The 16,253-nt window shown below is 37.9% G+C and overlaps 1 protein-coding gene across 1 annotated transcript in view; it reads right to left on the bottom strand.

The window, feature by feature from the left end:
- LOC126815939 (GTP-binding protein GEM) overlaps positions 1-14,689 on the bottom strand; it is a 78,561-nt gene extending 63,872 nt beyond the window's left edge. Inside the window, exon 1 of the mRNA XM_050542062.2 lies at positions 13,664-14,689. Within this exon, the coding sequence (XP_050398019.1) occupies positions 13,664-14,120 (457 nt within the window). The 5' untranslated portion in view covers positions 14,121-14,689. The remainder of the gene's footprint in view (positions 1-13,663) is intronic.
- Positions 14,690-16,253: the final 1,564 nt, after the last annotated feature.

Genomic DNA, 16,253 nt, shown 5'->3' with positions numbered 1-16,253 from the left:
AAGGAGAGCCTGACAAGGACAGCCGTCTAATCATTCGGATGGTATGCACATAAAAGATCCTTTGGCAGTTGGAATTCGATAGAAGAGTAACCCTTAGCGTTGCTGTTCCGGCAAAATGTCCCTCATAGCACACGGTACAGCTTATGCACATCTTCATGAGCCGAATTGGAGCAGAACGTTAAACCCCATTTCATTTCCGATTCAAACCTGATTATAAATGTGGTAGTCTCATTTCGGGACTAACATATGGTTCAATTTTATTTCAATAATTCACTTGCGCGTAGGGGCCTTTAGCAGTGGGAGGAAATTGGAGGACCCGGAGAAAACTATTATTGACGACTGCATGAACTAAACTATTTGCTATTTGAAGACATTTACTTTATCTGGGCGTGTGATCTGCCAATAATAATTGCAAATGGTGGAATGTGAGTATTTAATTAGGTGATGATAACATTCTGTTGAAGACAAAGTGTAATCAACTAATAAATCAGTTAAAATTAGACATTTAAAATATCAACTTGTCTTCTAGACTTTCAAAGGCATTTGTTAGTATTGAGAGAGACAGAGAGAGAGAGAGAGAGAGAAAGAGGGGAGAGAGAGAGAGAGAGAGAGGGTTTAAAGTCCACTCGACACAATCTAGGTCATTTCGGGACTAACAGATGGTTCAGATTTATTTCAATAGTTCACTTGTACGTAGGGTTCTTTAGCAGTGGGTCGAAACCGGACGAGAGAGGGAGATATGGGGTTTAATGTTCATTCCTCCACCTGACACAAACTAGGTCATTTCGGGACTAACATGGTTCAATTTTATATATATTATATACTCCTTGTCACGTACAAGCTGGGAATTGAAAACACACTACGGCCTACTCTTATATGGAATTCCAACTGCCAAGGGATCTTTTATGTGCACGCCAAAGTGTACACGGGACCTCGTTTTTTTCCTATCCGAACGACTAGACAGCTGTCCTTGTCAGGCCCTCCATCCTGCATCAATGACAAGGGGAAATCACGCTGGAAAATCTTGATGAACTTTCTCGGCCAATGTAGGGCTCGAACACCCGACCTCAAGAAGAAGTGAGTTGTTGAATTATTGTATGTTCAATTTTACACCCCCAACTAGATTGAACATACAACCCATCATCGAAGGTTGGACTCATAAGATGATATAAGCTGGGAATTGAAAACACATCACACAGGGTCTGGCGAGGAAAAGTATCTAGTTGTACCGTGTATCACTATAAACGTAATCAGTTTATATAAACATAATGTGTATTAGTTAGTTAAAATTGTTAGTAATCAGGCTGTAGTTATTAAGTAGGTGTTATGTCACTAAGGTGTTAAAACTGTGACTATTGAATGATATACACAACTATTGGTTAGGTTTGTGTATTCAATAGTGATGGGTGTTATAAATAGTCACATTTTTTACAGCTAGTTACTCACTTGCTACTTAATGACAATTGTATAATTTCTAACCACTTTCTATACATACTAAATATTAGTTTAGAATACTGACCACTTATGATTTAATGACAAAAATTGTCATTACTAAAAGGCCTAGCTTCATTAGTCAACGGTATCAGCTTACACGTTTACTGTCCACTTGACACAAACTAGGCTAGGTCATTTCAGGACTAACATGTGGTTCATTTTTATTTCAATAATTCGCTTGAGCGTAGGGGTGTTTAGTAGTGGAAGGAAACCGGATGACCCACTGAAATCCCACGAGGTTGGATAGTGACCCTAAACTTTGTCACGTACAACCGGGAGATCAAAACCATGCCAGTTGACACAATCACAGACCTTATGATACAACGCGTACCCCAACCATTCGGCCACCCACTCCCATGAAATAGGTCTATAGTAATTGGTTATCCTCATTCAGTCCGTAATAGCACCAGGAGACCCTATCAATTAGTCTTCACCACCGAATGTCGGCGATAATTTACACCGGAACGATAGTTTAGTTAGCTCCATTTATCACGAGGGCAGTTGTTTAAAGACTAATTATTTGAAAAGTCAATCATCTCGGGTGGGATTGCCGGATATGGAAAGTGTTAATTATAAAGTTATAAATGACCACGACATGGCCAGAGTGGTGTGATATAAGCTATTTCATGCCGCTCGTCATCTTGGACGATGGTATCAATCTAATAACAAGACAAAACCGGACCAGGAAATGGTTTAGCTGTGTTTTCTGTGAAATTACTTACTTTCATTAACTAGATTCAGAAATTTATTCAAGTGTGGTTTAATGGGCAAGAGTGGGACATAAAGTAATATATTGAAACCAATATATTTCAATATATTATTATTACGCAATGTCTTGCCCGAGACCATTAAACCACTGAAAATACAGACACTATCTATCAAATCGTCACGCAAGTCCAATATTTCATCTAGTTTAAATAATGTGTGTGAGAGAGCGAGAGAGGGAGAGAGAGAGAGGGAGAGACCGGAAAAAAAACCCACGAGGTTGGACGTTGGACAGGCATAACATCCACTCGACACAAAGTAGGTCATTTCGGGACTAACATATGGTTCAATTTTATTTCAATAATTTGCTTGCACGTAGGGATCTTAAGCAGTGGGGGGAATCCAGAAGACCCAGAGAAAACTCAAGACGTTGGACAGGTGACACCAAAACACGCCACTTGACTCGATGACATTCCTTCTGTTGCAATGCGCACATGTTAACCATTCAGGGAGCCACGGTGGCTAGGTGGTTAAGACGCTGGCTCGCTAGCCTGGAGGTCGGGTGTTCGATCCCTGCATTGGCCGAGAAAGTTCATCTGGATTTTCCAACGTGGTTCCCCCTTGTCAGTGCTGCAGAACAGAGGGCCTGACAAGGACAGCTGTCTAGTCCTTCGGATGAGACGGAAAACCGAGGTCCCTTGTATACATTGGAATGCACATAAAAGATCCCTTGGCAGTTGGAATTCGATATAAGAGTAGGCGATAGTGCCGCTGCCCGGGCAAAATTTCCCTCATAGCACACTGTATGGCATATGTCAGTCTTCATTAGCCCAGTATAGGAGCAGAACAGTAGGATGTTAAACCCCATTTCATTTCATTTCATTTCGTTAACCATTCGACCACCCAATTGCCCCATCAAAGGATGACATTGACCACATCTGTATGTGCCAAATGAAATTGACCTTTTTTCCCCCCGCGAACTTTGACAGGTCTTTTATCAGTTCTGTCAAAATCCCTGCCCAAACTAAATCAACAACCATATTTGTTTTCATTCGGGTAATTTACATAGGGACCGAAATTAACTTTTCTGTGAAGAGTTCCACATTTGGTGTGCCTGGCACAGTTCCTAGATCGGTTATTTCAAACTAATGTAAACGGGTCAATTTCTTGAAATTTATTGCGGCCAAGTGTGAACGGGACTTTACCTTACTTACTGACATGGAGAGTCTGGCTTAAAAAAATACTTAAGCCAAAATTCTAGGCCTACTACCACTTAACAAGCACGATCCTGACTTGAATTTCGTAAAATATTATGGCATTTGGACAAAGACTAGAAAATTGCTTTCCCTGATGTCATGATTGGTAACGTCGCTATTTATAGCTATTCCCCCCCCCATCCCTTACATGGCAATTTTTATTCTCTTTTCGGTCTAGAATCAAAGAAGAGTGTTTGAATTGCCATTTTCTGTCAGGTTTTGGTGAATATTCATGATATTGGGGTGAAAGGATCAAGAAGTAAACAGACTTGAAATAGGATGATCGCCTATTAAAATGAGGTCACTTCCTGGAAATTGTTTTTTGACCACCCAGAGAGAGAGAGAGAGAGAGAGAGAGAGAGAGAGGACCACTCAACACAAACTAGATCATTTCGAGACTAACACAATTTCAAAAATTTGATTGTTCGTAGAGGTCTTTAGCAGTGGGAGGAATCTTGAGGACCCAGAGAAAACCCACGAGGTAGGACAGGCAACCCTACTCCTTGTCACGTTGGCAAAGTTATCTCCTGGATTTAACATTGATTGCAGTAAATGTAGAGAGAATTATAGTAGTCTGAGACCGTTTAATTGTTTATAATTTATCTTATCTTGTGTATAACGCACGCTATGTTTGTGATGTAAAGCAGGGAATATATATAAATTATACAGCACTGTAACTTCTTTATCTGACTTTGTTGGAAGCATGGATTATCAACTAGATAGGTTAATCTATAGTTTCTATCTACATGCATTATGTATGTACACATTTTCTGGGTTCTGCTAACAAGGATGTGTTAACTGACTGATGCAATACTTAAAGTAGCTAAGTCTTTAAATCAATATCATTCAAAGTCTTCGACACTGAAAACACAAATTATTTATCAATTTAAATCAACATTGATGTTGAAATTTTACCGGTAAAAAGGCAATATTTAAGACAAAATAAACATTTTACCATAAAGTAGCTAAGTCTTTAACTCAATATCATTCAAAGTCTTCGACATTGAAAACACAAATTATTTATCAATTTAAATCAACATTGATGTTGAAATTTTACCGGTAAAAAGGCAATATTTAAGACAAAATAAACATTTTACCATAATCGTGTACCATAATGTGTTTCTGCTCCATTTGTAACAAGGGACTTGAAAGCCGAGGTCCTGCGTACGCACATAAAAGACCCCTCGACAGTTGGAATTCAAAATAGGAGTAGGCCGTAGTGCCACTGCCTGGGTAAAATTTCCCTCAGCACACTGTATGGTTTATGCCTGTCCTCATTAGCCCAGTCGGTGCAGAACAGTAGGACATTAAGCCAAGGGCTGGGTGTGCAGAAAAATGAGCAAGGGTGCCTGTTCAAGCATGATTGACCTGAGATTTTCATAAGGGGTATAGGGTTCTCTCCCTCAAAAATTTTAAATGTTTGAAGATGATTTCCTGGCCTCTGAGGCCATTTCTGAAGGAAATTTACTTTTTTAAATGTAGAAGCTCCCTCCTAGGCTCTCTCTTGTGTAGGCTCCACATGGGAGGGGGGGCTGACCCCCTGACCCCTCCCCCTCCCCCCTCCTCCTGGACCTGCACCACTAACCTTCATTTCATTTCATCACATCACATTTCATTAGTCTGTTGGAGTAAAAGGTAAAACCCTATTTTTGGGGGTTTTTTTTGTTTTATGTCAGTAGCAGAATATGGTGTATTTGGCTCGGTCTAGATATTGTCTCCTACACCAGAAATAACTAACGTAAATATCATTGCTATAAAACTCAAGAGAAAAAAAATTATACATGCCCAGACTGCCAAGATATTGTTTAGATCTTATGAATTCCTACGGATATTTTTTTTCAAGTAATACGAAAAATCATTACCGGTGTTTGCCCTTAAAATCAGCTGCCAAGAAGAATAATACAAATTGCACAATTGCATTTTTCTACTATACGACACGTTTCTTTAGTGGTAACGAAAGTCGGCCAGAAGACAGATGGTACATTCTTCCTTAGAACACCTGATGTCATCTTTTATATATTGAAGAAGATCGTAATAATAGCTAATAAGGCCAGACCTATTTATTTCTTCCGGGTCTTCATAAATAAAACCCTTTCTTTTTAGAAACGTTTTCTTTTAAATGTTGATCAGATACTCAATTTATTTCTTAGTTCTTCCGGGTTTTGATAAATAAAAAATCATTTGAATCTCATGAAAAATGTTCTGTTAAGAATCTAACTTGAAAATGTTGAACTTGAAGCTATTAAGAGAGAGAGAGAGCGAGAGAGAAACCTCCACTCGACACAAACTAGGCCATTTCGGGACCAACACATGGTTCAATTTCATTTCAATAATTTGCTCTCTCTCTCTCTCTCTCTGGGGGGTTGGATGGCTGAATGGTTAGCGTGTGCGCGCTGTATCATACAGTCTGTCATTGAGTCGACTGGCGTGGTTTCGAATCCCCGGTTGTCCAACCTCGTGGGTTTTCTCCGGGTCCTCCGGTTTCCTCTCACTGCTAAAGACCCCTACGCGCAAGCGAATTATGTAAATAAAATTAAACCATATGTTAGTCCCGAAATGACCTAGTTTGTGTCGAGTGGACGTTAAACCCCATTTCTCTCTCTCTCTCTCTCTCACATTATTTAAACTAGATAAAATATTGCACTTGGATTTGAGAGATAGTGTCTGTATTTTCAGTAGTTTAATAGTCTCGAGCAAGACATTGCCTAATAATAATATATATTGGTATCAATAAATTACTTAATGTTCCTCTCTCTCTCTCTCTCTCTCACATTATATAAACTAGATGAAAATTGGACGATTTGAGAGATAGTGTCTGTATTTTCAGTGGTTTAATGGTCTCGGGCAAGATATTGCGCAATAATAATATATTGAAATATATTGATATCAATATATTACTTAATGTCCCACTCTGGCCCATTAAACCACACTTGGATAAAATCTTGTTAACGAAAGTAAGAAAGTAAGTAATTCTACAGAAACACGGCTAAACTATTTCTCTCTCTCTCAGTTTCCATTTGTATAAAACACTAAACATATCGTTTATGTCAAAGGTTGGATGTATTGACTGTATTGTGTTCATGTGAGAGGTTACACCCAAATCCCTAGCTTCTGTATTATTAAAATATATCGGAAAAAAACTATAAGCGTCTTAATTGAATGTTAGTTGGCTCAATTCTTGTATAATAGTATATTATAAAAATCAATGTATTAACTACTTACAGTTAATGTTTACTAATGACTATGTTATTTTAGTTAAAGGAGAGAGAGAGAGAGAGAGAGAGAGAGAGAGAAATGAAATGAAATGAAATGAAATGGGGTTTAACACCCTACTGTTCTGCTCCTATACTGGGCTAATGAAGACGGGCATACGCCATACAGTGTGCTATGAGGGAAATTTTGCCCGGGCAGCGGCACTATCGAATTCCAACCGCCAAGGAATCTTTTACGTGCATTCTAATGTATACAAGGGACCTCGGTTTTTTGTCTCATCCGAAGGACTAGACAGTTGTCCTTGTCAGGCCCTCCGTTCTACACCACTGACAAGGGGAAATCACGTCGGAAAATCCAGATGAACTTTCTCGGCCAATGCAGGGAACGAACACCCGACCTCCAGGCTAGCGAGCCAGCGTCTTAACCACCTAGCCACCGTGGCTCCCGAGAGAGAGAGAAAGAGAGAGATGGGGTTTATAAGTCCACTAGACACATACTAGGTCATTTCGGGACTAGCATATGGTTTAATTTTATTTCAATAATTAGCTTGTGCGTAGGGGTCTTTAGCCGTGGAAGAAAACCAGAGAACCCGGAGAAAACCCACGAGGTTGGACAGACGACCCTTCTCCTTGGCAAGTACAACTGAGAAATCGAAACCATCTTGTTGACTCAATGACAGATCCAATCCCCATTTAATTTAAAGAAATGACAGAAATGAACGCAAAGAAAATGTTATTTAAAGGGATACAGGTCATATTGCGGAATAATGCAGTTTTTTCACGTATTTCTACATGTAATTTTTGATAATAATGCATCGTTGAGAGAATTTTATTAAAAAAATGTATCCATTTATTGATAGATTAGAATGTTGATCATACATCAGATTTACACAGAAAGTTTTTTGCGAAGAAACAGAATCTTAAATTCGTTGACAGAAATCCTGTGATAAAACCTTAAAGTTCCAGCAGCAGATTTACACAAAATAATATGTACAAATTTATTTTTTGCAGCGTAGCACAATTATTTCTGACTAAAATATAAATCCTGTGTCAGATTTAATTGTAATGTTATTAATTTGTTGGGAAGTCACCACACTAATCTATATTGGAACAAGCAAACATCGAAAAGGGGGTTTCAAGGCTTTTGTATGGACAAAAATCAATTAAGAACATTAACATGAATTAGTGATGTTGCATGTAAAAATAAATTCTTTTGTTGTTTTCAATTTCATTTTCATATATCGATCAAAATATACAGAAATCAATTAGGATCGTTTTAACAGCATTATAGCCCCAAGGATAAAGCAGTGCACTGGGGCCCCTCTACCTACACAATCACTTACAGAAATAGAGATAGGTTGCCAGGCAACAAAATATACACACACAGCAGCTAAATCATCTGTGCAGTCAACAAGTGTTGAGCTGTATCCCCGGTTGTACGTGACAAGGAGTAGGGTCGCTTGTCCAACCTCATGGGTTTTTGCCGGGTCGTCCGGTTTCCACCCACTGCTTAAGAACCCTACGTACAAGCAAATTATTTAAATAAATCTGAACCATGTGTTAATCCCGAAATGACCTAGTTTGTGTTGAATGGCGCTCTCTCTCTCTCTCTCTCTCTCTCTCTCCTTGACAAGTGGAATTCGTAAAAGTAGGGCGTTAAACCCAATTTCATTTCATTTCAACTTTCATACTGTAAAACATATATATGTAGATCATAATGTCCGTCATTGAGTCAACTGGCAACAGGTGTGGTATCGATTCTCTGCTTGTACGTGACAAGGTGCTGGGAAGCCTGTCCAACCTCATGGGTTTTCTCCAGGTCCTCCGGTTTCTTGCAGCTCTCTCTCTCTCTCTCATTCTCTCTCTCACAAGCTAATTGTTGACATGTTTTAATACACCCACACTAAATATTTAGGCAGTGGTGTGACTATAACATGTAATTAGCTAGAGGAGGACAAGCATCACTGTAACCATCAATACATGGCCTTCAGGGTATCGGTGACATTTCACTATAATTGTCCAGGTCTCTATCTTAATAAACATTCACATGCTTCATCAATGAAAGCAGTGAGTAACAAACTGTTACCCGAGCAGAACCCATGGGTCTGGTTCAAGCATACACCTACTTCATCAATGAAAGCAGCGTGTAACGAAGTGTTACCCGAGCAGAACCCATGGGTCTGGTTCAAAGTTTATATATAAATGGTGTTGATTTATATGATTAAAGAGGATTCAACACCCTACTTTACTGCATAGACTGGGCTAATAAAGATGGGAGTACGACAATGTGTACACAGGACCTCGATTTTGCATCCCATCCAAACAACTATGTGCTGTCCCTTGCCACCCTTGCCAAGGAGGAACCATGCTGGAAAATCCTGATGAACTTTCTTGGCCAACTACGGGGTCAGGGAACCAAACAGAGAACTTCAGGTTAACCACCAAACATCTTACTCACTGAGCCATTGTGGCTCCTTAATTCAACAGAATCAGGTTAAAGGTCACCGGAAAAGCTTCATGAATTTTTTAAATAATGCTAGTAATTATCTCAACATATCCTTTTCATAAGTATAACACGAACCCGAATGTCAATATTACCTGCAACAAGTAAATTTCAACGTAATTAATTTCCACTGTTCTCCGTGAGTAGTCGTAACTTTCAGTCAATAAACAATCTGTGACGTCATTTTAGTCCTTCTGCTCATATTCTAGTCTACAGTTGTATGATCAGAAGGACTAAAATGACGTCACAGATTGTTTATTGACAGAAAGTTACAACTACCCCCGGGGGAACAGCAGAAATTACTAACGTTGAAATTTACCTGTTGCTGTTAATATTGACATGGAAAGGATATGTTGACATAATTGAAGCTTTTATACCGTGACCTTTAATATACTGTGCATTATTGACACATGATTGTGGAATACGGTGATAACCAGGGTAAATGATGATTAATAGTACAATTCGTAATTAGACATTAATTAACTTATCCAGGCCATAATCAACGCTCGATGTCATTACTAGCCTGTGATATTTACTGCATTAGGATCTAATTTGCTGCTCAACTTTCATTCATGATTAAATCATGAAATGGATAATCGAGACTATGTTTTTTACATTGTACAGACTTAAAGTAGCTAAGTCTCTAACATTGAAAACACGATTTATTTGTTGGTTTAAATCAACATTGATGTTGTGATCTTACCGGGAAAAGATGGGCGTCTGATATCCAATATTTAAAGACAAAATAAACATTTTACATTTCATATTCTTATGTGGAGAGCATGTCCAATAAATACTATCGGCGTAGACTGGAATAACCGGACGCTAGAGATTGAAATTCGATTGAGAATACTGGCGTATTTCGCCGAACCTAACTGATTAGAAATTACAGTAAAAACAGAAACGATTGAATGTAAATCAATTTATATACATCCATATTACATTATTATATGCGTTGCGACCCATTTGTGTCATTTTCTAGGTCACAAATATTAGTGACTTAGCTCCTTTAAGTAATTATGATCAAGGCTAGGTCGAAAATTCAATCTCTAAATTCTCGGTTTTTAACTCCTATTATAGTAATAACTGCCAGCTCTTTATCTAATCTCCCATAAAGTATCTTTAACAGTACAACTGGACGAGACGACCTATACCCTATGGGAGTAGAATACATGGACAGAGATTTAAATAATATAATATTTGTATAGTCTGATATTGCTTACAGATAGCTGATAGACTATAATAATATACTCTGATGCTGCTATAGTTAGGATGATTTGTACAATCGATCATCCAGCTGATATAAGTTCAGTTCAAGGTTTTCATTATAATTTGTTCATGTCAATCTTATAAAAACAATTCTGACAGCCTTTATTTGCTTTAACAGTTAATCTTGTAATCGAATGGTGTTGGTTCATTTAGTAAGACGCTGGCTTGCTAACCTGGAGGTCTCGGGTTCGCTTCTGGTGTTTCCAATTAAGGGGGGGTTGGATGGCTGAATGGTTAGCTTGCGCGCGCTGTATCATAAAGTCTGTCATTGAGTCGACTGGCGTGGTTTCGAATCCCCGATTGTACGTGGCAAGGAGTAGGGTCGCCTGTCCAACCTTGTGGGTTTTCTCCGGGGCCTCCGGTTTCCTCCCACTGCTAAAGACCCCTACGCGCAAGCGAATTATGTAAATAAAATTAAACCATATGTTAGTCCCGAAATGACCTAGTTTGTGTTGAGTGGACGTTAAACCCCATTTCTCAGTTTCTTCAGTTTCCTCCCATTATAGACCCTTATTTATGCGCTATTGTTGAAATAAAACTGAACAATATGGTAGTTCCGAAAAATCTAGTTTGTGTCTAGCGCCCCCCCCCCCCATCATCCCTCCCCTCTCTGTCTTTCAATGTCATTGAATGTTTATGTGGAAAGTCTAGAAGACAAGTCGATATTCCAAATGTCTAATTTTAACTGATAAATCAGTTGATTACACTTTGTCTTCAAAAGAATCTTATCATCACCTAATTAAATACTCACATTCCACCATTTGCAATTATTATCAATCTGATTCAAATACAAATCTATATTTCCTTTCGTTTTTTATAATTTCTATGGCCTCTACTACACGAAGATTTGACTGGTTGTAAAGGAAGGTCACTTCAGGGGTCATACGAGCGGCTTTTGACCCTATAACGTCAGACATTGATTAATCAATCAGTGTTGACGTTTCTAGTGGTTTACCCATAGCCGTAGCAGACCGTTCCATTGGCTAATCCCTCACTTCATCAAGAATGCGGGTTATATAACAACTCTTCCAGATCCAAGTGTAGTAAAGACGGGTAAAACTAAATTTTGAACTATAAAAAACGAAACGAAATAGGATCTGTGTTTTGATCCGATTGAGTGTTTGCGAGACAAGAACATTTACAGCTATTAGTGTGCACAGCGTCAGTGATATTCAGTGTTATACAACCTGCTGCTTCATTTAATCTTATAGATTGTTTAGCAACTCAAGATACTAATTTCTCATAATCACCACATAATCATTGGTAAACATTAACTGTGAGTAGTTAATACATTGATTTTTATAATATACTATTTAATTTTATGTTCAGTAGTGGAATACTGCGTTTTATCAGTGAAATAAAAGTGTTATTCCACTGGCTAGCAGTAGTCCATGTTGTTTTTACCTAAAATGATTGTAAAATCATAAAATAAATAGAACATTTGTCGTTTTGTCGTGAATAACATATTTTATTTCACCTCAAAGCAAGAAAACGTTTATATTTTCACGAATATGTTATTCACGACAAAACGACAAATATCCTCTATATACAAGAATTAAGCCAACTAACAAATACTATTAAGACGCTTATAGTTTTTTTCCAATATATTTTAATAATACAGAAGCTAGGGATTTGGGTGTAACCTCCCACATGAACACAATGCAGTCAATACTTCAAATCTTTTACATAAACAATATGGTTGGGAAGATGACTCAACTGTTTTCAATTCATCATATCTTTGGGAAGAAAACTCATTTTTTTTCAATTTATCATATCTTTGGGAAGAAAACTCAACCATTTTCAATTTATCATATCTTTGGAAAGAGAACTCAGATATTTTCAATTCATCATATCTTTGGGAAGAGAACTCACCCATTTTTGGATCAGTTTTCCTTTTAGAGATTCCACTTTCAAAATAGTGCTGTTTGCAAGGGCTTAACAGTCCCTCAAATGACGATTAGAAATTTTAAGGAAACGAAAGAACTTGTTTGATTTTTTGAATCGCCATTTGTCTCACAATTATTAGCAGTGTTTAAAATACAGATGTGAAGTCATCCTTTGATGTTGGGTACCATTATTTCACCCCAAAATATGTGGTTTCATTTTAACCCAGTGAATTTTGTAGGCCATTGAATTTGGGCCCGGGTGAAGAGAGAGAGAGAGAGATGGGGTTTAACGTCCACTCAACACAAACTAGGTCATTTCGGGACTAACATATGGTTTAATTTTATTTCAATAATTCGCTTGCGCGTAGGGGTCTTTAGCAGTGGGAGGAAACCGGAGTATCCGGAGTACCCTACTCCTTGTCACGTACAACCGGGGATTCGAAACCACGCCAGTTGACTCAATGACAGACGGGCCTTATGATACAGCACGCACATGCTAACCATTCAGCCATCCAATCCCCCGGGTGAAATTAGCTACTTCAAACTAAACTGTCGAGTATCAACCCTTTTGGGTCGTGGTAGCCAGAACTAGATTATTTTTTTTTTTCTATAAAATTTAAAACCCTATATGTTGCTAAGCTTATAATATTTACATCATTCATGTATCTGGCTTTTCGGAAGTGATTTATATAATTGACTTGTTTCGGTATCCCGTGAATAAAATTATATTGTTTAACCATACATTATGCAAGAGCTAAATCTGCCTATTGCAGGTCTTTCTTTATGTCTCAAATGTTATCTGGATTACTAATTAGACTTTAATTAACTTATCCAGGCCATAATCAAGTCTCGATGGCATTGGATTTCTCTGATATTAAATAGATTAGAACAGTTCAGACATATTTTGATTTAATCTAAAAATGGAAGAGCGAGACTTAGCTTCGAACAACCAGTATGTACGGTGGTTGAAATTATTGCACACGTCTTGTCAAACCTTCAAAGGCTATAGATATCTTCGCTCGCAATAGAGTAATTTGAATGAAATTTTCAAAGTATTCATTTTACATTATCTATTTTCGATCTATTATAGCAAGAATGGCTAGTTCTTTATCTAAATCTTACATAATGTATCTTTATTGACTTTAAATAATAAAGTCATTTATATACTGACTTGTTTCGGTATCCGTGAATAAAATATTGGTTAAATAAAAATCTCAACTTTTACCAGTTAAAATGTTCAATGTTTTGGTATCCGTGAATAAAATATTGGTTAAATAAAAAAAACTCAACTTTTACCAGTTAAAATTAAAATGCTCAATGGAATAAAATGGTACTTACGTGATATGGCATTATACCCCATACACTCGGACGTCATAAACTGTCTAATCAGTGTCGACTTTCCTGCTCCAAGACTTCCAATAATAGCCACTTTAAAATATGACGGCGCGGAAGACCCCGGCTGACTGTCCTCGGACGTGACACTTTGGGTCCTTTGTTTTTTGTCCGGTTCTGTCACGGCACTGCCACTGGACATCAGACTGTTAGTGCTCTTATTCTTAAAAGAGTCGCCGCGATTTATCACATGTTTCGACGTGGTTTTAAAGGAACGAACGCGACACAGCTGATCTTTGGAGATCAAAGAAGTTTTGGACCCTTCTTCTGGAAGTTTTAGAAACAGTTGACAATTTGGAACACTGTTTGTTCTCTGGCGGGCTTTTTTTAGTTGTAAGTCGTTTGGTCTGGCACGTGTTCTGAAAGAACAGGACCTGGAATGGGGAGCTGACGATATCTCCATGGCGGGAGTTACATTACGTGATGTTTACCAAGAAGCTTGATTTATTATTTGAAAAAAAATCGCATGCATTGACTGTTAATTCCGGTTATCACCCATTCATTGTCTCGCAACACTTTATCGTCGGGTCAGTTTCCGAAAATTGTAATTTAGTAAACGGCTTCCTTCTTTAAGTGACATGCACGCACACTGAAATTATAAAAGTACATGCGCATTCCTGTCTATTTGTTATTTAACACGCAGAGAATTCGAATAAACCGTCCCACTCGTCTATTTGTTTTCACTGTATCTAATTCTCAAAACAAAGTACTGTAAATCACCAGCAAACGCATTCAGAACCAATCAATGGAAGCCGATGGACATACTACTAGTGTATTTAAAAATAATTCTACATTGCCGAGGTTCACTAATTAGCCCAATCATTTATTACTGACGATAAAATCAACAAAAATCAAAGATTCCATTCACAGACCACCTCCCGTCAATACATATCAAACACAACTCTCTTTGAAAGCTTGATAAGAGTTTTATGCTTTAATATCCCCGTGTATAATACTACAGCTGTAGCGGCGTGCTAGTTTCCCCATCCATACAGTTCAATAAAGTTGATTCAGAAGAGGAGAGATGGTCTTATATCAGTAAAAACAAGTGGGACCACGTGGTATTCTATGAAAGGCTGATTGTATAAGATCGGCTATAACCTACACAGTGGTCTTGATCGGAATCACGTGGAACTAAATAAACCATATATTCTTAATATAATCTTTACCATCGAGACACGTGATAATATAGTACATTTAGATAATTAGAGATCGACCAATCTATTAAAAACCCCACGTCAAATTAATAAAACATTGTAGGCTCAATGACTAATTGTTTCTTGTCAGATTTCTATTATTATTTTGATCCATTATGTTTTTTATTCGATGAAATTGTAATTTTATTAGAGAGATTTGTAAAGATCGTGATGGCACCTGAATTATGTTGCAAGTCTCTTACAATGGGGACGAAATAAATCAATGTAGTATAAAATTATGCGATGTTTATAGATAAAAGTAATTAAAAAGTAAAGGAGAGGGAGAGAGAGAGAGTAATTGGTTAAACGAAAACTCGACACAAAACTAGGTCATTTCGGGACTAACATATGGTTCAATTTTATTTCCATAATTCGCTTGCGCGTAGGGATCTTTAGCTGTGGGAGGAAACCTGAGGACCCGGAGAAAACCCACGAGGTTGGACAGGCGACCCTACTCCTTGTCACGTACAACCGGGGATTCGAAACCACGCCAGTCGACTCAATGATAGACTTTATGATACAGCGCGCGCACGCTAACCATTCAGCCATCCCCCCCCTGCTTTTCGGCACCGGCCGGGATAATGGAGACGGGCATGATACAATGTACCATGAGGAAAATTATCTATTTTTGAACTATTATAGCAAGATCGGCCAGTTCTTATCTAAATCTTACATAGGCTAATGCATCTTGAAAACATTGTACACTTTTATGGACACATATTTACCAATCTAATTAAAACACAGATCCTGTTTCGTTTCGTTTTTATAGTTCAAAATTTCGTTTTACTTGTCTTTACTACACTAGGATCTGGAAGAGTTGTTATATAACACGCGTTCCAATTGATGTCAGCCAATGAAACGGTCTGTTACGACGAGTTTTTGGGGTGAGTTGCATGGAACTGTGGGTAACCCACTAGAAACATCAACGCTCATTGGTTAATCAGATGTCTGACGTCATAAGGCCAAAAGCCGCTCGTATGACCTCTGACGCGATCCCGCATTACAACTGGTCAGATCTTCATGTAGTAGAGGCCATCGAAAGTATAAAAAAAAAACGAAATGTAGATCTGTATTTTAAAGTAGCAATTTCATATTTTTAAGTTATATTTTTAAAATTTATTAAAATAAAGCCTTAAAATAGATGGTATCTATAAACAGTCCTACCTTGTTAAAGAATAATCCTATTAATCCTATAATTCACTATTGCCAGTTGAGAAATTGGCAAAAATATCATTTTCATCTTCAAATTCCAACGTTTGAAGATAACTACTCCATGGTGGAGAATAGAAAACAAGGGAGGTAATTGGGAGGTAATTGTGTTATTATTTCCGGGGTGAATG

Source organism: Patella vulgata, chromosome 3 (assembly GCF_932274485.2).
Source record: "Patella vulgata chromosome 3, xgPatVulg1.2, whole genome shotgun sequence".
Classification (NCBI taxonomy): Eukaryota; Metazoa; Mollusca; class Gastropoda; family Patellidae; genus Patella; species Patella vulgata.
The sequence above is the reverse complement of the archived record's forward strand: the minus strand, read 5'-3'. Positions and strand labels throughout refer to the sequence as shown.